This window comes from Schistocerca piceifrons, chromosome 1, assembly GCF_021461385.2.
Source record: "Schistocerca piceifrons isolate TAMUIC-IGC-003096 chromosome 1, iqSchPice1.1, whole genome shotgun sequence".
In the NCBI taxonomy this organism is placed as follows: Eukaryota; Metazoa; Arthropoda; class Insecta; order Orthoptera; family Acrididae; genus Schistocerca; species Schistocerca piceifrons.
This window is the reverse complement of record NC_060138.1, coordinates 346996495-347021309: the sequence shown is the minus strand read 5'-3', so window position 1 is coordinate 347021309 and position 24815 is coordinate 346996495. Positions and strand designations below refer to the sequence as shown.

General features: G+C 41.3%; 1 protein-coding gene across 2 annotated transcripts in view; it reads right to left on the bottom strand.

The window, feature by feature from the left end:
- Positions 1-24815, bottom strand: part of LOC124786644 (intraflagellar transport protein 88 homolog) — a 100952-nt gene that overhangs the window by 14232 nt on the left and 61905 nt on the right. For both annotated transcript variants that reach the window (XM_047254281.1, XM_047254280.1), the window contains exons 12-16: positions 12997-13144; positions 11579-11690; positions 11267-11501; positions 4949-5074; positions 2479-2712 (exon numbers count right to left, since the gene is read on the bottom strand). In XM_047254281.1, coding sequence (XP_047110237.1) covers positions 2479-2712; positions 4949-5074; positions 11267-11501; positions 11579-11690; positions 12997-13144 — 855 coding nt within the window. The remainder of the gene's footprint in view (positions 1-2478; positions 2713-4948; positions 5075-11266; positions 11502-11578; positions 11691-12996; positions 13145-24815) is intronic.

The following is a 24815-nucleotide window of genomic DNA, read 5'->3' as shown; positions in this document are numbered from 1 at the left end:
ATCCCTCATCAGGTCACATTTATTATATAACTCAAGTGTTTGTCTTCATTAATAAATATCCTGATTAGAAATGTGTCTCTGTTCTTTATTGTTTCAGGTCTGAACATCCCTATCCTCTAGATGTGGCACAATAGGCACTACTAGATGGTAGCTGAATTTAGGTAAATTAAGGCGAAAGATTAAGGTTTAATGTACGTTCATCATGACCTTATTAGAGACAGAGAAAAAGCTTGGAATAGGGAAGGGTGGGAAAGGGACTACATTGTACCTTTCAAAAGGAACCATCCTGGCATCCATCTTATTTAATTTAGGAAAATCATAGATAGCCAAAATCTGGATGGCAGTTGGTGGATTTGAACTGCTGTCCTCTCGAATCCAATTTTGGTGTTTTAACACAGCACCAACTTAATCTGTGTTCAAGCAAATTAGTGAACTGTTCATAAAAGGGTAACATTTCACAAAGCAGAAATATTTGAAATAAAAAACAAACTTAAGGAGCAGAGCACTTAGCAAGCATGGGAAGCAGTTTTATATGCAGGCCAACTGCAGAGAGAGAGCAATTACTGAGTACCATCGTGTAGTCTATTCTTTTCAGTAACCTACATGTTTAATCAGACTCGAGCATTTGCTGAATGAGAGCTGCTCATTACACCTTTGCACAATACAACAGAAGATGTATTCTTTGCACAATAGTTAAAGAGTAAAATAAAAATCTATGCCAGGCCAGATTCAAATTTAGATATCTTGCCTACTACGATAAGAATTTGACTGACATCATTTCATGGCACTCTATTTCATGGACTTGATTCCCACTTAATTAATTCAATTGATACTGAAAACTATTTTCTACTGATCAAGATGAATTTTTCATTCATTCATCAATTTATGTGCCTATTCTGAAGGAAAAACTTCATGTATCTAGAATGAGTTTAAGTGCGTATTAACAGAAAGAAACAGCAGTTAGAAATTGATTCTGTATTAACAATGTCAAGAAACATAAGTTTTAAATATAAAATAAGATAATTTTTTAAAAATGATGTTTCTTTGCTCTGTGTGGTGGTATAATAAAAATGACTAATTCAGATGGAAGAACAAACTCTGTCAGTAGAAGTGTAAGAAAACTACTGGAAGTGTAGTTTGAATGTATATATCATCAGCACACCTGGCAGTCCAAAGCTCCATTGAAAGAATGTAATCTTTGTTGTTTAACCAGACTGCCAATTCTGTTCTTATGCTCTAAACATCATGTTGGCAGACAGAATTCTTAGGGCACAAAAAGCCAGAGTTTTTAGCACAAGATAGGTATTATGTTAATTCAACATTGTTCTAAAATTTAAATGTTTAAGAAAGATATGTTGGGAAGGCAACAGTTATTATGAAACAACTATCCAAGATTAGATTATCAGTTCCATGACAAATATAATCATATGAGGTAAAGGTAAAGCTATCATCAACCTTACATATAGTTTCAACAACACAATGTTTTACTAGAGTGTTCCTATTGTGGTGATATGCCCTTGTCTTCCTTCAACCTTTCAATTGACTTACCTAGCCAATTACAGGGTTAACCAAAATTTAATGATGATTTCAAATCATGGTACATCTTTGCATTTTTCACATTAATAAAAAATTTGCAGAAGCAAAAGACATCATAAATGGCCCAAAAAATCATGGGACCAACTGGTATCAAACCCAAGTTTCGAGTCCTTCAGTTTAAAAACAAAATGTTGCACCACTGTCAACAGCTATATGAAGATTTTAATAGCAGTTGTTGTTGGTGCAATATGACGTCCAACAATTACCTGCAAGCCATAGGGCAGTAACTAAAATATTAATATGCTGCTGTCTTACATGAACTAGCTATATTTTTAGAATGAGTAGAACTTCCAAAAAGTCATCAACAATAATAGAAAACCAGTTATTAAATATGCAGTCCAAACCACAGCGCAACTTGGCATTTTTCACATTAACAACCATTACCAGAGGTGCAAGAAGTGCTAAGTGATAGATGACAACCAATACATCACACTTTTACTTTTTCAACTGATGTATTCTCTGTTACCTACATTGTAGCTAATGTAGTGTGACCAAACTCGTGAAACAAAGAATTCAAAATTTTGTAAAATTGTTACTTCAGCTGACCACCTGGGACTCACTTTGTTTTCACACCTCATTTTACATTTTCTATTATAACCTGACTGTATACCAGCAGAAATATTAGGCCAATACTTTTGTCTGAATTAGACTGTCCCTCTTATGTGGCAGAGAAATTTGAAGTATTTTGCATTATACCGATTTCAGTTAGAAAAACAGAAAACAACTTCTCTCTTACATAATGAAACAATTAGTAATCAAAGGAATATCAAGTTAAAATGCTCAGTGATTACTGATGCTCTATAAAATTAATTATAACATTTCATGATGGCTGTAACTGACAATTAAACAAAAAGCCTATAGGATCTGATGACAATAATTTACCAATGTGGCGCTGACTGGGCAAATAAGGTTCATCTGTGGTAGACTCTAGCAATGAGGCCTTGCTTGCCCTGCTGCTGCTACCCGATCCTGATGCAGAGCCTGAACCTGAAGCGACCCTGCCTCCAGTCCGCTGACCGACTGCTGACACAGGAGAGCCACGTCCTCCTTGTGGGCTGAAGCTCCCAGCAGCTGATCCCCCCCGTGATGACAGACCACTTCCACCTCTACGAGATCCTGCAACAGATAAGATCTTTGGCTTGGAACAAACATGCTGCCACAAAAGGCAGGAAAAAACAACTTTCTTATTACGCCTTAAATGTTTTATTCCTAAAAGTATTTCCAAACAAATATCTCATTTGTTATCAGAATGGTACATGGGTATGCTGCCACTTCTTGGGCAGTACATTGCCTCACACTACTCATGACAAGGTGCTTAACAACTATAAAATGTATGGAGGGAAAGAATCCTCTATCAAACTGTAATAACCAAGCAACTTTGATACATGGAAAACAATATTTAGATTATTACATTTTGTCTGGGCCCACTAAGAATGTGTAGCACATTAGGACTTAATGCTAATCCTGGGAATGTTACATAACTACACTCCTGGAAATGGAAAAAAGAACACATTGACACCGTTGTGTCAGACCCACCATACTTGCTCCGGACACTGCGAGAGGGCTGTACAAGCAATGATCACACGCACGGCACAGCGGACACACCAGGAACCGCGGTGTTGGCCGTCGAATGGCGCTAGCTGCGCAGCATTTGTGCACCGCCGCCGTCAGTGTCAGCCAGTTTGCCATGGCATACGGAGCTCCATCGCAGTCTTTAACACTGGTAGCATGCCGCGACAGTGTGGACGTGAACCGTATGTGCAGTTGACGGACTTTGAGCGAGGGCATATAGTGGGCATGCGGGAGGCCGGGTGGACGTACCGCCGAATTGCTCAACACGTGGGGCGTGAGGTCTCCACAGTACATCGATGTTGTCGCCAGTGGTCGGCGGAAGGTGCACGTGCCCGTCGACCTGGGACCGGACCGCAGCGATGCACGGATGCACGCCAAGACCGTAGGATCCTACGCAGTGCCGTAGGGGACCGCACCGCCACTTCCCAGCAAATTAGGGACACTGTTGCTCCTGGGGTATCGGCGAGGACCATTCGCAACCGTCTCCATGAAGCTGGGCTACGGTCTCGCACACCGTTAGGCCGTCTTCCGCTCACGCCCCAACATCGTGCAGCCCGCCTCCAGTGGCGTCGCGACAGGCGTGAATGGAGGGACGAATGGAGACGCGTTGTCTTCAGCGATGAGAGTCGCTTCTGCCTTGGTGCCAATGATGGTTGTATGCGTGTTTGGCGCCGTGCAGGTGAACGCCACAATCAGGACTGCATACGACCGAGGCACACAGGGCCAACACCCGGCATCATGGTGTGGGGAGCGATCTCCTACACTGGCCGTACACCACTGGTGATCGTCGAGGGGACACTGAATAGTGCACGGTACATCCAAACCGTCATCGAACCCATCGTTCTACCATTCCTAGACCGGCAAGGGAACTTGCTGTTCCAACAGGACAATGCACGCGCATGTATCCCGTGCCACCCAACGTGCTCTAGAAGGTGTAAGTCAACTACCCTGGCCAGCAAGATCTCCGGATCTGTCCCCCATTGAGCATGTTTGGGACTGGATGAAGCGTCGTCTCACGCGGTCTGCACGTCCAGCACGAACGCTGGTCCAACTGAGGCGCCAGGTGGAAATGGCATGGCAAGCCGTTCCACAGGACTACATCCAGCATCTCTACGATCGTCTCCGTGGGAGAATAGCAGCCTGCATTGCTGCGAAAGGTGGATATACACTGTACTAGTGCCGACATTGTGCATGCTCTGTTGCCTGTGTCTATGTGCCTGTGGGTCTGTCAGTGTGATCATGTGATGTATCTGACCCCAGGAATGTGTCAATAAAGTTTCCCCTTCCTGGGACAATGAATTCACGGTGTTCTTATTTCAATTTCCAGGAGTGTATTTTGTGCAAAAGGCATTATGATGCAAATGGTGTTTATATATTTATATTGTAGCTGTGCAGAACACAAAGTCTATGCATTCATGTCCTTCAGAAGCAATTAGGTAAAAAAATTAATTTGTACAAAATAACACGTTCTGAGGACATTTTTACCCATGAAGACCATATTACTTTCAATCCACTACTTTATAAAACAGGAAAGAGTCACATTTATGTGCACATGTATAGTAACAACAACATTTATCATCATGGCAATGCAGAAGTGTTATCAAGGAAACAAATACTTTTTGTTTGTTTTTCACATAATCAACATTTTAAGTACACAATTCTGCTATTGTCTAAGCTGAATACAAATACTTCTAGTTAAGAGACTGAAACTGTGATAACAAAACATTAACAGAAGTGATTTCTAACAACAGTGCTGGAATTTCTTTGATGGATATAATACCTGGTCTACTGCTTCCTATTCTTTCCCGTGCAGCTTTAGATGCTTCTAGCTTCTTCAGTTCCACAGCATAATTAGAAGCTTCTTTCAGTCCAAGATCACTGCATAGTCTGATCAAAAACTTCAGACCTATCAACATTTTTATTATTAGTTTTGGCAGTATGGTTTTTTGCTCATGTAACATGCAAAATCTATGTAGGGCCCTACTATCACACATATGTATTCGTAATTTTCTCCAAAGTTATTACGGCAGTGAATCCTTGAGCAAATCAGCAGCTGAGTGTTTGAGACTGGGCAATTCAGCTACTTGTATACTGAACCTACAGCATTGACTGACAGTATACTAATTACGCAGATAGTAATTTTTATATTACTAGCCACACTTGTTTCAGCAATGGATAAATTTTCTCCTGATTTCTACAATACACAATATCCAATCTATTAAACAAGAAAAAAGTCATACAAATTAGTTACAAAATACGTAAATGGATGACACAAATGACTCCCGGCAAAAAAAGTAAATATAGAGGAGGTACCACCAAGCATACTGTACATTTTGTAATTAACACTGAATGGTGACAGAAGGAGATAATAATCAATACTTCAGTGATAAACTATTATGGATCCTGGCAGACAGAATGTCTAGAAAGTAAACCTGTAAGTTCAAAAAATATTTGTAGAAAATTTTATTAAGGAGCTGACATATTCTTACTTTGAATTTTGTTATTATTTCTTCCATAACATAATGCTAATGATTTGTAGTATCCAAAAACCAACTCAGTTCCACCATTATAGAAGTTTCAGCTGTGCTGCCTTTACTACCTTAAAGCATTTCAGTGTTTAATGCTTATCTTTAGATGCATGATTTGGCAGATGTGTTATACATCATTTTGTAATAAATTCCAGAAAGGCTGACTTCTCTGTTCCAGACTATCTTGAGCAGCGTGCTCTACAGCTACATTGTTCAGGAAACCCATTCAACACAATTGAATGGAAATGCTAGTGACAGGGCTGGAAGAAGTGATTTTGAGCACATGCAGGAGACAAGTCTTCCCTGGGACTTTCATATATGATTGTTAGGCTTGAAGGTTAGGAGCATGAGTAGTGTAATGATGGCCAAATGTATTGCATAGGTTCTGTTGCATTGTTTGCACTTTGAGAGAGATGATGACAGCAGATAAGATATACCTCACTTCAACTGCCCATTGATTATTGATCATGTCATTGTCGAGCCCCCTCCCCCCCCTTCCCCCTTTCCACAAAATCCTTTTAACTAACTACTAACAAATCCACAGCAGCACTATGGATGCTTGAACTGCGCTGTTGTATCACAACTTTTTTCATAAGCTATATAGAAGAATACTCTCTAGCCCCCCAGAATTTTAAAGAAATCACTTGGAGGTCAGGTTCATTATTAACACTGTTATGATCTAGATCAAGGTGAGGATACATTTATCTCTTTCCTCCAAAATCTCAACAACTTTTTCACCACTCATTTCAAATGTCCTCCTTAGCTCAGTCAGTTATCTTCCTAGATGTCCACCTTCACCTCACTGGGGGCACCATATGAACTCCAATTAACATTAAACCTCCCAATAAACAAAAATACTTCCATTTCAACAGCTCCACCCATTCTTTTATCATATCCAATTTTTGCTGTAATGCAATATACAAAGGCATCTGCAGACTTTCTGAGTTTTTTACAAATGACTCTGTGGAGATTGTGTGTATCCACACATCATGCTGAACAACCAAATTGAACTATGGCATGGTGGCTTTTTACCTAATTATGACTGTATTGTGAGAGCCTAGTGGTTCATTTAACCTTGTTTATTATACTCTGTTTACCTCTCTTGTTTAACTTGAGGCATCTTTGCTCTTGCAATATAGTTTCCTTTCTGGGTATTCAATTGTGCCACCACTTTACATGAAACATAATTTACTCTTGTGTCTGGGTCTGTCATCTTGACCAAGGGTGGCCAATAATTCGGCTCATGAGCTGTGCCCTGGCAAAAGACGCATAGCTCTCACCCTAGCTGCACACTTCCCCACTGCTACAGCACAATGTCTGAGTAAGAGGAGGGCAAAACTGCAAATGCAGTCACACAGTATACAACTTGGCTTTCCATTTCACATTTCTCAGCAAGACAAATCACAAAAAAAAAATTCATTATTATTTAATTATATTATAATTTTTATCTCATACAAACTGTCAGCATGCAGGCAGATGTGAACAATGTCACCCTAAGATTGTCACATAATCTTGACTGATGTAGTTGCATAATTGAAAAAGATCTTTCACACTCATATGTTAATCAAAATACTGTAGCACCTCTCCAACCTTATTATGGAGATGTAGAAAGACTATCTGAAGGAAACCATGTAGATGTTGTGGACAATTTTAACACAAAAGGATTTGTCTTTAAATGGGAATTACTCTGCATATCAATCAGTTACATCTGCACAACCACAGGGATACTTTCAACCAAAACAGAATGGTCTCAAAAATAGCTTGAAAGTAGAAATAAGATTGGCAGTGTCCTCAAAAAGTTTAGAAAACTATCTTTGTAATTAATTCAAGAGCACAATGAGTTCTTCAAGCTCGTGTTTTCTTTAGCTTAGAGAACTGGACTGTGTGTGTCAGAATTTATCCCTTCTACAGCGTGATTTTCTCTTTAAATGCATCCCACACAAATCAGAAAGATGCTGTTTCACATCTTGTGAAGTCTTACTATGGGTAGTGTGCAGTCAAGTTCACTTAAAATTCAAGGTTTGCAATCCATTCTGCATATTCTAATCTTTGTTCCTGCACTCATTTTTCCTCCATAAATTCAACAACAGCAGGTTTTAAATCAAAACCCCTTCCAGGTTTGCCCCTTAACTTAACCAACATACTTTGCAGTAATATATAAAGTCTCCACACTCTTCATTCACTTCCATCAAAAACTGTTGCAACTGACAGTGGAATAAAGCAAGCAGCTTCAGAAATTTTACTATTTGTACCACAAATTTCTTCATGTGCTCCATGGCTGCAAATTTAGTACAAAGTGCTTCTTGATGCACAGAATAATGAATCCTGTCTAGCATTCATTGTAAATTTTTGCTCTTTTATTGTCAAATAAATATTTTAATTCTTTCTGTAGGTACTGTAATGTTGTTTCTCCAGTACCTGTCAATTAAGTGACTGCACTACAGATATTGAGAATCCTTATGCTGCTCTTCCATCATTCCTTTTAATGATTAAAGCTTGTGAAGTCACACTGCTAGACAGCCTGTTTTTGTGCAAACAGCTACTGGACCTGTCAATGTCCACACCACGAACAAATAGCAAAAGGTAACAGCACTAAACTGAAGAGAGTTGAGTTGACTGAAAAATACAACATTGCAATACTAAATGAAACGTCATCCTTTAACATACACTTTTGTGAAAGACTGAGCATAGCCAAAACAGGCAGAGCCTTGGACTGCATGCGGCCTGCACACCCAGCACATGTACAGTTTGGTACACCAAGGCCAGTCCTGCTCTAGGCTTCTCATAAGTGGTATCTGCTTGCTTTGTTATTTTTATTTTGTCAAAATTGATGTACCGAAGCTCCAACTTTTATAGTATGCTTAGAGTATAGGGGACGTGGTTTTGGTTTCTCCCATGCCATGTCATGACGGTACTCTCTGTACCTGTAACTCATGTGCAATATACTTTGCTTCACCACCTCGATCCACATATACAGTGTGGCCAGTGGTTTCTGTGGCTCACCTGCTGGGTGGCTCTGTGTTGGGCTTACACGTTGGTAAGCCTTCTGCTACTTGCCTCGACAATATGTAGCTTTTATTCCTGTGTCTCGCTTTTGCACTTTGGTTATAGGTGTGCCCTTTTTACATGGCCCAACTTTTTATCCATTGACTATCTGCCCTTTGGATGTTATGGTTTTAACTATGAAGCTTGAGCCTTCTATATTCTCTGTCATGTCATTTACCATGTTTTAATTTTTGTAAGTACACGTGTGGTTTTATCTATTCTCATAAGTTGGTGCTTCTGGCCCTGGTAGTCTACATCTACATTAATACTGTGCAAATCACACTTAAATGCCTGGCAGAGGGTTCATCAAACCACCTTCACAATAATTCTCTATTATTCTGCTCTTGAATATTGCGTGAAAAACACTAACGTCTATATCTTTCTGTGCAACCTCTGATTTCCCTTATTTTATTATTATGATCGTTTCTCCCTATGTAGGTCTGCATCAACAAGATATTTTTGCACTCTGGGGAGGAAGTTGGTAAGTGAAATTTTGTGAGGAGATCCCTCCACAACAAAAAATGCCCTTGTTTTAAAAACGTCCAACCCAAATCCTTACCATGTCCTTGATAATCTCTCCTCTATTTCTGGATAATACAAAATGTGCTGCCCTTCTTTGAGCTTTCTCAATATACTCCATTAACCCTAGCTGGTAAGGATACCACAACACACAGCAGTACTCCACAAGAGAATGGACAAAAGTATTGTAGGCAGTTTCTTTAGTAGATCTGTTGCATCTTCTAAGCATTCTGCCAATATATCACAGTCTTTGGTTCACCTTCCGCACAACATTTTCTATGTATTTTTTTCCAATTTAAGTCATTTTTAATTGTAATTCCTACATATTTAGTTGCACAACATTTTCTATGTATTTTTTTCCAATTTAAGTCATTTTTAATTGTAATTCCTACGTATTTAGTTGCATTTATGGCCTTTAGATTTGATTTATTTATTTTGTAACTGAAGTTTAATGGATTCCTTTTAGCACTCATGTGGATGACTTCACACTTTTCATTATTTAGGGTCAACTGCTAATCGCACACCATCTTTTCTAAATAGTTTTGAAATTTGTTTTGTCCGCTGATAACTTTGCAGATGGCGCTGTCATTTATTATCTAGTAAACAACCAAAATGGTTGCTCACATTGTCTCCTAAATCTTTTATATACATAAGGAACAGCAGAGAGCCTATAACACTATCTTGGGGAACACCAGAAATCACTTCTGCTTTACTTGATGACTTTCCATGATTTACTATGAACTCTGACATTCCTGACAAGAAATCATTAATCCAGTCTCATAACTGAGATGATATTCCCCAAGCACACAATTTGATTATAAGTCTTGTGAAGTGCAGTGTCAAAAGCTTTCTGGAAAACTAGAAATACAGAATCAATTTGAAATTCCTTGACAATAGCATTTGACACTTCACATGAATAAAGAGCTAGTTGTGTTTCACAAGAACAATGATTTCTAAATTCGTGTTTACTGTGTGTCAATGGACCGTTGTTCTCTTTGAAGTAATTCATAATGTTATAACACGATATATGTTCCAAAATCTTGCTGCAGATTAATGTTAATTGATATGGGCCTGTGGATTACTCCTATTGCTTTTCATCAATACTGGTGTGACCTGTGCAACTCTCCAGTTTTTGGGCATGGATCCTTTGTCAAGTGAGCAGCTATATATGATTGTTAAATAAGGAGCTACTGCATCAGCATACTCTAAAAGGAACCTATCTGGTATACAGTCTGGACTGGAAGACTTGCTTTTATTAGGTGATTTAAATTGCTTCACCACTCCGAGGATATCATATCGGCAGCTGTTTGTTTACTTTGATATACAGGGCTGCAGTAACTGTCATTTTTTATTGTTTGGATGTGCTCCTGATGTGGCTATAAGCCTTAGTCAAATTGGTTAAAGATACAGCTGTTTGTGGAGTTATTACTATAACATTTATGAATTTTAATGCCTTTTGTGAATATTCACTAAAAGAATGAGTATATTATAAATAATTCACTCAGATGTAGCAATATTCTCATATCTATCATAAACAGTATCTTCAAAAATTGAATGCCTACATCAAAAGTAATGAGTTTACTTCCTTAATATGGATGTATGAATGTAATTTTCTACAATCATTTTCCATTTTAGTAAAATATTTGTGTTCACATTACACATTTATTTCACAGTGAACACCTTCAGTTGCAATTAAGCATTTTTGAAACATGCCACCAATATGGACAACTTCACTCAAACAATGAAGTAAGAGAGTAAAAAAAAGCTTACTTAGACACAATGTGAGTAACTATTCATAACCTATGTAATTGCTTGGAGGACACGTGATACTTTAGGGATGCCAAAAGATCTTTTTATACTGACAACATCTCTAAAGATTTGTCAAAGTTTTACTGAGTGCCCTTGCAAGAATACAATATGAGTGGCCATATGAGCAAATCAAACAAATAACACTGAATAAACAGACAGACAAACATCATTATCGAATTTATTAAGGTTCAACTCACATTCTATATTATCTGGAAATCTGTGGTGAATTTCCTTGTACAAATTTAGAGCTTGATGATAGTTTCCACTCCGTCTATGGCATGAGGCTACCATCAACTGCCACTTTACTTCATCTGGCTGCATCAGTGCTGCTCGTTCAAAGTAATTTATGGCTTTCTCTGCAACTTGCATTTCAACTGAGTATGATCCAAGCCAATCGATAACTTCAAAATTTGATGGAAAATAACGATATGACTGCAAACAGTACAATACATCAGCAAGTGTGTCCAAACAGTTAGAATGAGCAACTGCTTACGGAAAAATATACTTACATCAAAATGATATTGAAAGGCTTGCTGTTTATCCCCTTCATTGTCATACATTTCTCCCATTTTTTGCAAGACACCTGGATCAGTGGGCACAATGCCAATAAGTTGTAGATACCTGTTAACAATTGAGGAAATTAAAGAAAAAAAATCCAAATTTACTTGCATGCTGGTGATTGTGGAGTATGGGTTTTATCTGCAACTAATTTTTTGTGACTCAGAAATTTTAAAATACTAAGTACTTTGGACAGCCCTGTTTCTAAGTCCTTTAGCTGTGTCAAAGAGGCAAGCTCATCACTATTATGAAAACAGAAAAAAAATCATAATACATATTAAAATTTAGCTTTGCACTTTTGTTTAGTTCTTCATTTGTTCCCTGTCACGTCTATTAAGGATGAAAAATAGAGAACCAAATAAATAAAACTTGAGAAATTAGCAGAAGTGTGTGTGTGCGGTTTGAGGTTTTTGGGCGCTAAACAGCATGGTCATCAGTGCCCAAATGCATAGAAACAGGAACACATGCGGTGAAGGGATGAAGACGGACAGCGAACAAGGAGAACGGCTAAAAGACACAGACCTGATGCAGTTCCAAATCCTCACATACAGAGCAAAACAAGAGGAGAAGACACACACTAAAAAAGGAAAGGAAACACAAGAAAAAAAACAGAAATCAAAGTGAAACAAGTAGGTAACCGTGACTGGCGGACCTCTTACCTAAAACCTGGGTGAGCCAGTCACCCAGCAGCACATTAAAATCCTCTCCCTAAAATCCGAGGCAGCAGGTAGCAGAAGTAAAGGTGAAAGCAAAATCTAAATTTTCCTATCTAAGTTTTTTGTATGTTCAACAAGACATTTACAGCATATAAGCGAGCAGTTGTTTAAACAATGTCATTGTTTATTTTTCTTTAACAATCATGACATTGGAGTACATGAATGTTGTAAAATGGGGAAAAACCATCGGGCAGATTAACAAGATGCAACAATGGGAAAAATGATCAGACATGGCACCAGTTAGTTCACATGTTAAGCTTTTACATGTGCATAAAGTCAATTAGGATACCAATCCAAACACATAACAGGTAAAAAGTACATTTATTAGGTATCAGAAAACTGAGAGATACCAAAAGATTTAATAGATTCACTAGTCCTGTAATTTAGAAAATTTCATAAAACAAACTGCAGAAAGTTGAATTTTACATGGACCTAGTTAAAAATTTAGCCAAACCACCTTTTTGGTAGTATTTATTTTTTTTATTCATGACAGTGGAATGACATATTTCTATTGTGATTATGAGCAACTATTCATTTTTAAAATACTGGATGCTTTGAAACCGACACAATAAATTTTTTACTTGTGATTATTACGAATAATTGTCTCAAAACAAAAAACATACATAGGTATTCAGAATCTGTAGTTAACATACCATTCAGTTGCCTGATCGACATCACCAACAAGTTCATGGAGATTGGCTAGCTGATAAAGAACTTGTGGATGATGCTTCACAATTGTCTGAAGTTTGAAAAAGCATTCCAGAGCTTCATCGTACAATCCTAATTGCTTGTTTACCAAACCTGAACAGAAGATGAATATTCATCATTACACATATACTATTCATAAAACCTTTCATGTTGTGGAATTTAGAAAAATTAATGCAAAATAAAAGAAAGAGTGTTTGTAATTTATCCACCAAACAACTGCTGTGTCAGTACTACACACAGTGTGCTGACTATAAGCTAGATGGAGTGGACGAAGTAAGTCTGACCCCTACATAAACCACCACAGGATGAAGGGCCATGATTTCAGTCCTGATTGCAAACAACATTTAAGCGATCTTTAGCTATGTTCATGATTTCTGCTTTCATGGAACCATGAAGCACAGGTAGAGTGCCTGCACTGCTGAAAGTACCCCCAAGCAGGGGTTTATTTATTTATTTACTCACTTATTGATCCTGTGAAACTAGGACTGTACAGTTTACAAATTATATTGGGCCATTGCTTAATTATTATACCCTTTTTCTTGAATTTGTTGTACACAGATCATTTTAGCGAAAAGTAATATTACATAATATTTTATTACCCTATATACTTTACAAAAACAATGTTAACTGGTGCTACAGTTTTGTTTTTATATACAGCAAGGGAGCATAAAAAACACTGTAGCACCAATTAAGATTGTTTTTGTTAAGTGTCAAAGTAATAAAATATTGTGTAATATAACTTTTTGCTAAAATGATGTATGTAAAAATATTCAAGATATGTGTGTAGTAATTAAAGAATGTCCCAATATCTTTTTTACACTATACAGTCTTAAATCCATTGATAAATAAAGCCCCATCTTCCTCCTGCAGAGCAGGAGCCTTGCCAGTGCTATATGTTTCCATGAAAGCAGAAGTCATTCACAAAGATAAAGATCACTTAATTTTGTTTGTAACCTGAACTGAAATTGTCATATGTAACAACATTTTTAATAAACATCCTAACTACAACAATTATGTACTTTTATCATATGTAAACAGTGAGAACAGTGAAGTACAAAACAACAATACAGCAGGCAACAATTGTTATCTCACACAGTACAAATGGCTACCGGCCAAAGTCTTCTGACTTCTACTGACTCAGGCCTACAGAGCCAATTGGCCAACTCACAGTTAGCACACAGTATAAAAATAATATTCATATTTGTCTTCATAAACATTCACCGATGTGTGTGGTCATCAACTCTATCCAGTTCCATAACAATCGAAAATCAGACACATGTTCATAGGGCTTTTTTGGTTTATTTTCACATGTATAATTACTTTCCAAATTATATGACATTTCTCCTGAATCATCCTGTGTGTGTGTGTGTGTGTGTGTGTGTGTGTGGGCGCGCGCGCGCGCGCGCGCACCCAAACACTTAACTGAGTGTTGTAAGTGCAATCAAGATAATGTCATATTTCTTCCCTGGAATTTTCAGGAAACACTTTACTATGATTTCTCATACAGCAAATGAGGAATCTGTATCCTTCCTCCCTAAAGAAAAATTTGTGAATAGTTGTTGCTCAGCTTTTGGATGAATTGATCTGCTGCATTCAACGCTCTAGTTCGTCCTAATGATGTCCGATAGAGCTCTGGTCACGATTTTGAGATCATTCCAGGAAACACTATACGTTCTTCAAACCAAAAAGTAAAAGTTCTTGTATTGGTCAAGAAGATATGCTGGCACTCACAAGGTCAGACAGTTGTCATGGTGCAGAAAACATGTAATTGCCCAAAATGTTTTCATAAACAATGATATTAATTTTATCATCAAACAAAACTGCTGCTGAAATGCAGAACCACATCAATTCCTTCCACACTTTCTGTTGACTCATTTTGACAGAAAAATGTCTGCAATATTGACAAATAATGCTTGCACTTATTTATAATGTGCATGTGCACATCAATCAAAACTGGGATATATGGCTCATTTCTCACTGTCTGAGATTTGCTTAAATATCGTGCCCACTGCAGCTCCTCATCCACACCAGCTACATCAGTGTTAACACTTTAGCAGAATATTTCTGCTGTGTCCAGCAATTCCCTCAGCTACATCTAAATAATCTTTGAGTGCAACAACGAAAAGACTTTTTCTTTTAGGAATAAGAAGCTACATTATAAAATAATTTTTCTTTTCCTTTTTAAGGCGATATTTACTTACTGAAGTTATTTCTCAAATACAATATATTCTGGTAATATTTGTATAATTTGTCAGATGGCTTAGAGAGGTTATTATGTACAGCACCATACAGTTGGTATTGTTTAACTATTTGCAAATATCCTTTTCTAAAGCAAAATCCAACAAAAAATTTATTTATGCCTAAGTTTACTATTGCTACATTTCAACAAGAAGCACTTACTCCCATTTAGATGAGCAAATTTATAGGCATTAACCTCTGTGTGATGTGTCTCTTAGATCCTTTAGATCCTTTACCATTTATTAACAAGTCATCAACGAATAAGCACCTGTATATAAGAATGATAATCAATTTTCCGTATCCACTTCTACCAGATAGTAGATATCGAAACACCCCTGTGTCAATAAGTGATCACTAAATGTATATTGATGTGTTCTATGATTAAGAGACTTTGTACCATTCTATACTTCATTCAGTGTTATTGGGGATGTCTTCATGTGGAAGTAGAATTAAACTTGGTTGGTGTTACTTCTGATATTGTGTACATGAGATTTTATGGTTACTAAAGATGTCTAGTTGCTAGTTACACAATATTCAGTGTCTCTGTCTTGTGTGGCATGAGCATAGCTGTTAAACAAAGAACAGATTCCATTACATGTGGACATGAAGTATGGTAAATGTAAGCAATATGAATTTTATCCACAATGAATTCAGCTGAACCCCATGACTGTTCCTTTATAGGTTGTAGAATAATAATCACTACTATTCACAATGGAAGTCAATTTAATTTTATATACAACTGATTTCAGTCTTATGCCCATCTTCAAGTAATTTAAATTCATTTACACGTTTCCATACTCAGAGGTGGAAATCAATATAGCTGGAGTATCCATATCATTTTCACATTATATTTATCATGTTTTTTAACAAAAATATTTTGAGTTTTTACACATTAATTTTATATTAGTCACCATGGTAATTATTGATACTTCCACATTACGCCTTTTATACAGTGGTGTCACTTTAGATGTTAGTTAACTTCAGAAGCACATGCAATCACAACATCCAATGTGTTTACATACTTTACTACATAAACACAGTGGATGATGTGAGTGCATGTGCTTTTGAAGCTACTAACATCTAAAGTGCCACTACTGTATCAAAGACATAATACGGAAGAACGAATAATTACCAAGGTGACTAATATTCAATTAACTTGCAAAAAACAGAAATATTTTTGTAAAAATGTGATAAATGTAACGTGGAAATGATATGGATACTCCAGCTATACTGATCTCCAACATAGAGTATGGAAACATGTAACTGATTATAAACCACCTGAAGATGGGCACAAACCAAAAACTAGTCATGTATTAAATGAAATGACATTTTACTGTGACTAGGAGCAGTTATTATTCTACACCCTATAAATGTAAGCAACAATCTGTGATTTCATAGCTATAAGCACATACACCCAAAAGAGGAAAACAATACACACAGAGGAAATGAAAGGGTAAGGAGACGTCCACTATACATTAATGTAAAACTCTGGAAATGGTGAAGAGAGTAATCCAACAATCTGACACTAAAGATTATCCTTCTGGGCAGAAAATAGAATAAAATCATACTGGACAATGTAAAATTGCCAGAATAATCATGGTGGTTGTAGTAACACTGTTCACGTTTACGTCGCACTTCACTTAGCGTAGACCGGGACTGTGTCCTAGGCATGCCCGATTTTAACTGACTGGGCACGGCCCATGCTGCCGGAGTTGTTGTTGTTGTTGTTGTCATGCCGGCAGAGGTCGCGTCCGAATTCTCGCGTGCCCTCTGGTGGACGGGACTCTACTTGCGGCAACTACCATCTGTGACGCGCCGTGCCAATGTGCGCTTCCCGCGATCTTTCTGGTGGCTACTACACTCCTCCTCCTTCGGGGGGTGAAGCCACTGTGATCCACTGCATCAGAAGGTGGAGCGTCGGGCAGGAGCGATGACCTCCACATCCATTGGATGGCCGGAGTGGAGGCGATCTGCCAACCCTCGAGCCGGAACCTTCGAATACGGCTGGAAGTGACCCACAGGAAGAGGCCCCCGTCGTCCCACAACCGGAGCCCAGGACAGAACGGGCGACAAGCTGTCGAACTCCAGATCCTGTTCCACCCCGGGAGGGGCAAGACCCAGTGGCGGGGACGAAGGGGAAGGGACGACCACAGGTGAACCAACCTCCTGAGAAACCGGGCCTGCTAGGGGGGCCAGCTCTCGCTGGGGCATCTCGAACGATGGCGATGCCGGTGCTGGAGCTACTGGAGGCTGCCAAGGCTGAGAACCATCGCAGTGCGGCAGAGGCACAGCGGGGAGAGGAGGCAACGTCCCCTGTGAAACCAACACAGGTGCCGGCAATGGGGAAGCCGGTGTCCGAGAGGGCGGAGGGTGGGAGCCCGAACGTGGACGCAGCTGATTTTGGTGACGACGTACCACCCGGTCCCCCACCTGCAAGGTATAGAGCCGGCCGCCATTTCAGCGCAGGACCACTGCTGGTATCCAACGTGGATTGCGACCAAACCCACGGGCCCAGACCGACATACCCAGTGGAAAGCCAGGTACTCCGTTTTGTGAAGACTGGCGAGGGCCAGGCCGGAGGAGATGCAGCAGAGTCCTAGGTTGACGCCCATGGAGGAGCTCTGCGAGGCTGCGTTCTCCCATTGGTGCGGTCCGGTATGCCGTCAAGAAAAACGTCAATGCTTCCTCCGCAGGAAATTCGTGCACATACTTTGTCATCTGCATCTTAAATGTGCGCACCATGCGCTCGGCTTCCCCATTCGATTGTGGATGGAAGGGGGGAGAGCAAACGTGCCGAATACCGAAGCGCCTACAAAAATCCTGGAAGGTCTGCGAAATAAACTGCGGTCCATTGTCCGAGACCAGGGTGATTGGCAGACCTTCCACAGAAAAGACTTTTGCTAGTGGCTGGATTGCAACTTCTGAAGTGGTTGAGGAGCAGCGAACCACATATGGGAATTGGGAATAAGCATCAATGACAATGAGCCAAAAACCGTTGAGAAACGGGCCCGCAAAATCGATGTGAACACGTTCCCATGCTTGGGTTGCCGGCGGCCATGAAGAGAACGCTGCCCTGGGAGATGCTTGTTGGCTCGCACACTGGGAACAGGCGGCCACCAAGTGCTCAAGTTCTCTGTCAATACCGGGCCAGTACACATGTCTGCGAGCCAAGGTTTTAGTACGGGAAACACCCCAGTGCCCCGCATGTAATAACGTGAGGACCTCCCGTCGTAAACTTGCAGGAACAACCACGCGAGGAGCTGTATCATCGGTAGCCAGAAGGAAACGCCTTCCAAGACCGAGAGGCGGTCCCGTAGAAGAAAATAATTACGAAGAGGGTCCGAGGCCCGGCCCGGAGGGCGGGATGACCACCCCTGCTGAATGAGGCGAACTACTTGCCGGAGAACCAGGTCAGCTGCCGTTTCCCTGGCTACTCGAGAACTGGTGATCGGGAAGCCATCAACCGCTTGGCGGGACGCCACATCCAAATGAAAACACATAATCTCCTCTCGATCGAACGTAGGATCCAGGGCCACCGGAAGACGGGAAAGAGCATCGGCGTTGGCATGCTGTCCTGTAGGGCGAAAATGAATGTCATAATGGTACTTAGAGAGGAACAAGGCCCAGCGCTGTAGTCTGTGGGCCGCCCTATCCGGAATCTGAGAGGCGGGGCCAAATAACGATATTAACGGCTTATGGTCAGTGATTAACTGAAACTTCATGCCATACAAGAAAGGGTGAAACTTGGTAACAGCGTAGACAATGGCCAAAGCCTCTTTTTCCACCTGGGAGTAATGGGCCTGCGCGGGACTAAGCGTTTTAGACGCAAACGCCAGTGGTTGCTCGGAACCATCTGCGCTGCGATGGGCCAGGACTGCCCCCACCCCATACTGCGAAGCATCTGTAGCCAGGACCAATGGCTTATGGGGATCAAAAGTAGCCAAACAAGGGGCTGACGTGAGGAGGCCCTTCAACGAGGTGAACGCTTGCTCCCATGCAGGCGACCAATCAACAATCAAAAGGAACACCCTTGCGCAGAAGGCAGTACAGGGGGTGGGCTATAGTGGAAGCCCTGGAAATGAACCGGTGGTAATAGGCTATCTTGCCTAAAAAAGGTTGTAACTTTTCAGCGAAGCTGGCCGAGGAAGGTTGGATACCGTACCGAGAGATGGTGTAGCCCACATACTCAATGGATGGTTGAAAGAAGGTTGACTTATGCAGGTTGCAACGCAAGCCCACAGACCTGAATTTGAGAAAGAGGGTGCGAAGGTTGTGCAAGTGTTCCTTCGTGCTGCGGCCTGTGACAATTATGTCATCCAGGTAATTAATACAATGAGGAATTGTCGACGTGACATGCTCAAGATAACGCTGGAATATCGCCGGGGCACTGGATATTCCAAAGGCCAACCGCTGGTATTGGTAAAGGCCAAACGGGGTGTTGACGACCGCCAACCATTTGGAGTCCTCATCAAGTGGTATCTGATGATAAGCCTCCGACAGATCGATTTTCGAAAAATATTGGCCTCCCGCCACAGAGGAGAACAATTCATCAGCACGAGGCAAAGGATAGGTGTCCACCACCAATTGGGAATTAATGGTGGCCTTGAAATCGCCACAAAGATGTAATTTTCCCGAGGGCTTCCTTACCATAACGAGGGGCGAAGCCCACTCACTGGAAGAAATGGGAAGAACGACCCCTAGGGCTGTCAGCCGGTCTAGCTCTTCCGTTACCTGAGGGCAGAGAGCCAAGCGGATCTGCCTCGCGCGTAGAAAACGCGGGCGAGCCGACGCCTTCAACGTTAAGTGAGCTTCAAAATCTGAAACACGCCCCAGGCCCTCCTCAAAAATATCTGGAAAGTCAGAGATCAAAGATTCCAATGATTGATAGGGAACGTCTTCGGAGACCAACTGTAAGGTGTCAGCGATAGAAAAACCGAAAGCTTGAAAGGCATCCAGGCTAAAAAGGTTAGCTGAGCTCGCATCACTGACAACAATAAAAGTAATAGGCCGAGTGACTGATTTGTAAGTCACGTCGGTAGTGAATTGACCCAGTAGGGGAATGAACTGTTTACCATAACCGCGTAGACCCCGGTAAACTGGCGCCAACGGGGGCGATCCAAGGTCGGAATAAGTTTGTGCATTCAACAACGAAACTGCCGCGCCCGTATCGACTTGCAGTTGTAACCGGCGTGACCGAACCGACACCTCGATAAAGAGTTTGCGTGCCGATGCATCGGGAGCCTGGCCCGATGAAACTTCCTGAATGTCAGCGTCCATGTCCTCTGTACCTGCTTCCTTCGATTCTTTTGAGGCTGAGCGGCAAACTTTAGCAATGTGACCTTTTCTATTACATTTGCGACAAACGGCCCAATGCTGGGGGCACTCTGACCGATCATGATGTATATAGCACGACGAACAGGACGGCAACAGGGGCCAACGGCCGGAATTCTGTTTACGCACCATGCGGGAGCGGCCGTAATGGCCAGATTGTACCGCTCGCACGTCATCCACCCCTGACACAGTGGACGCGGCCGCGCCGCCCTGAACCTACGCGACGTCGCACCACGCTTCCAGCTGTTGACCTGCTGCGTGAGAGACTTCATACGATTGAGCAATGGACAGGACTTCCTCGAGGGAAGGGTTTTCTAACTGCAGGGCCCTTTGCCGGACCTCCCTATCAGGGGCCGAGCAAACAATGACGTCGCGTACCATAACGTGGGCGTATGACTCTCGCGACTGCTCCGTGACAAAATGACACTTGCGACTAAGACCGTGCAGGGTAGCGGCCCATGCCCGGTAAGACTGATGGGGCTGTTTCTTGCATTGATAGAACTCGACCCTAGCCGCCACAACATGCGTGCGGCGGCGATAATATGAAGACAGCAATGAACACAATGCGTCAAAAGACAAGGACGAGGGTTCCTGCAACGGCGCTAGCTGCCGCAAAACTTGATACAGCGAGGGAGATATCCAAGACAAGAAGAGAGCACGACATACCTCCGCATCGGCAAAATGAAACGCCTGGAAATGCTGCCGAAGGCGATGTTCATATGCGTCCCAATCCTCCGCCGTCTCGTCATACGGGGGAAAGGGAGGAGGGAACGGCGCCGGAGCAGACGGCGTGGAGAGCAACGCCGGAAGCACTTGTTTCATGGTGGCCATGAGTTCCGTCTGCTGCGCAACCAAAACTCGCACCAAATCCTCCATGCCGTGGAGAAGCTGCGAAACTGGAACAACGACGCAACACGCGAAAGAACGACCCTACTCGTCGCCAATTGTGTAGTAACACTGTTCACGTTTACGTCGCATTTTACTTAGTGTAGACCGGGACTGTGTCCTAGGCATGCCCGATGTTAACTGCCAGAGTTGTTGTTGTTGTTGTTGTTGTTGTTGTCATGCCAGCAGAGGTCGCGTCCGAATTCTCGCGTGCCCTCTGGTGGACGGGACTCTACTTGCGGCAACTACCATCCGTGACGCGCCGTGCCAATGTGCGCCTCCCGCGATCTTTCTGGTGGCTACTACAGTGGTGGTGGTGCTGGTGGTGGTGGTGTTCGTGGTGGTGGATGTGGGGCACTCAACAGCATGGTCATCAGTGCTCTTATAAAGTGTCAGCATGGCATTCTCATGGTGGGGAGACAAAGGCTGTCCACACAAATAGAGTTGTTTAAAGTGAATTAAAGTCCACCTATCAATTATAAAATATAACCACCATGATACAACTAAAAGAGTGAAAATCGACTAATAAGAATGCTAAACTTTCCGGGCATGCTATAGATTCCGATCACACTGACCTCCCCTCTCCTGCACTTTAGGGATGAGATCCGACAGTTCAAAAAATTTCAGAATCTATGTTACACTGTTGTTCGTGTTGCAAGGATGGTGGGCAGGTCTCCAGTCAAACCGAAGATTGCCCTTACATCTGTATATCAAACACAAATAGCCAAACCTGCTGAAATGAAAATGGCACACCAGAAACTTGCTCCTCTGCCAGAAGAGGAGACAGTGTGTCAGTGGGCAATGTCCTATGTGCTGTCTTGTGATGGTAGGTGCACAGAGACTGCCTGCCACAGACTGTTTTACCTCAACAGCCATTTGTCCCATCAGTACACCTTGGAGTTGCAGGACCTCCCCCCCCCCCCCCCTCCTCCTCCTCCTCCTCCTCCCAGACCATGTGGTAAAGCCAAGTTTTTCCTCTTCTGTGAAATACACAAAGCTCCTCCATCATGCCTAATGATGTTCTCAGAAGTATATTCAACGTTTATGGCAGAAGAAGTCTGGCTGCACTGGTCTGTCCCCAGCTCAGGAAATGTGGGGTCATTGTGCTTATACCCAACCACTGCTGCCAGAGTGCTCTGAGGAAAAAAAAAAAACAGTCCATCCTTCCCTAACTTGTGAAACACTCTTTGCAATGCCTCTCTGCTGAGACTTGTCAGGTATGGGTGGTCCTGGCAGCAGCTATACTACTTCTGACATAGGCTCCAGTGTCACTGAGGAACACAAACCCTTCCATCCAACACTGAAGGGGCCTATGGTAATGTGGTGTCCTCAGGAGGGGTTTTCAAACCAACTGAAGACTAGTTACTAAAGACAAAGAAAGCACTAACTCATTTAATATATATAATCACACATATATTTCACTCACATGATTTCAATTACCTATGACAAAAGTGGTGAATTTTAATGCTTTCATAGGACAACTGTTCTGTCACGCAACTGGCTGAACAATCCACTGTCTTAGGCACTTAACACTATAGAGAATGCTTTTCCAGTGCTGCACCATGTGGCATAGGCACCCAGGAGAGCCTCATAGCTCACCTACTGGGCAGACACAGTTGGTAAAGACATATGAGGCTAATACCAAAAGTAAGGGCTCCTATTTTTTTTTTTTTTATAAGTACATAGACCTGTTTACTTCTACAACATAATCACCATTTCTGTTGGCGCATTTTTGTAGACACTGTAGCAGTTTTTGTATACTCATGTCATACCAGCTCGCCACCATGCTGTTCAGAAAGTTATGAACCTCTTCTTTCACCTCATCATCGGAGCTGAATTGCTTTCAAGGCAAATGTTCTTTTAACGTAGGGAACAGGTGATAGTCACTGGGTGCCATTCAAGATTATAGGATGGGTTGGTGATTATGTTCCATTGAAACAGTTTGCCGAGCAATATGTGGGCAAGCGTTGTCATGGAGGATGTGTACGCCCTAGCTCAACATTCCTCTTCTCCAGTCCTGAATTTCCCATTTGAGTTTTTTAAGAGTCTCACAGTACCTGTCAGTGTTAATTGTGGTCGCAGTGATTTAGCTCCGACGACGAGGTGAAAGAAGAGGTTCATAATTTTCTGAACAGCATGGCGGCGAGCTGGTATGACATGAGTATACAAAAACTGCCATAGTGTCTACAAAAATGCGTCGACAGAAATGGTGATTATGTCAAAAAATAGCTAAATGTTCAAGCTGTAAACTGATGTAAACCATTGTAGACATAAACAGGTCTATGTACTTATAAAAAAATAGGAGACCTTACTTTTGGGCTCACCCTCGTATATTCTGCATACTGTATTTACTCGAATCTAAGCCGCACTTTTTTTCCGGTTTTTGTAATCCAAAAAACTGCCTGCAGCTTAGAATCGAGTGCAAAGTAAGCAGAATTTCTAAAAAATGTTGGTAGGTGCCGCTGCAACTAACTTCTGCCGTCGGATATAAGTAGCACTACACAGGCACGCTTTGCAGGCACAAAGATAAATACTGGCGCCAAAACCTCTGTGTCAGTAAATAAATTAAAAAAGGTGGAAGATGAGATTTTTTCTCCACCCCGAGTTTCGACCATTGCATTTTCATACATTATCCAACGAAGTAAATACAAATTCCACATTCTTCATCTTCGAATGTAGCAGCATTTTAGTGTACTACGAAAATCCGACTGGCAAGACTGTTTGGGATGTTTGTCAACATGGTCAACTCTACGTTCTGAATTTTTTCCTACCTGTGAGAAGAGATGGTTGCTAATAGGAGCTTTTATGAATTGTGAATCACATGCAGTATTCTCTTCATCATACAAATAATACGAATATCAACATTTTGCCATGTATTCTTTCGTGTTTGCTGCTATCTCATTTAAATCCTGTCTGCCTAATAAACTATGAAACTAGAGTGAGACAACAGGAAACACGGAAGAATATACATATCATGTCATGTTTATATTCGTATTATTCTTATGCCTAATAGTGATACAGTCAGAAATGAAGCATGGTAATTGACTAGATTTTTAAGTCTAAGATGACTCTAATTTCTGTGCAGAATGTAATGTACTAAAGAGGCGTCTGCAAAGATTTTCAAACGGAGAAACATTTTCGCTAAACTCTCGTTCAGAACATCTTCTATCATATGCAGTCTATTATTTGGTACTTGTTGATCATTAGCAAAGAAAGCAGCATTGTAAGTAACAACAAATAGCAGTCTCTTGCCATCGTTTCGCTAATGAGACAATATCTCTCTTTTTCATTGTAAGCGGCAGTAGCGCGC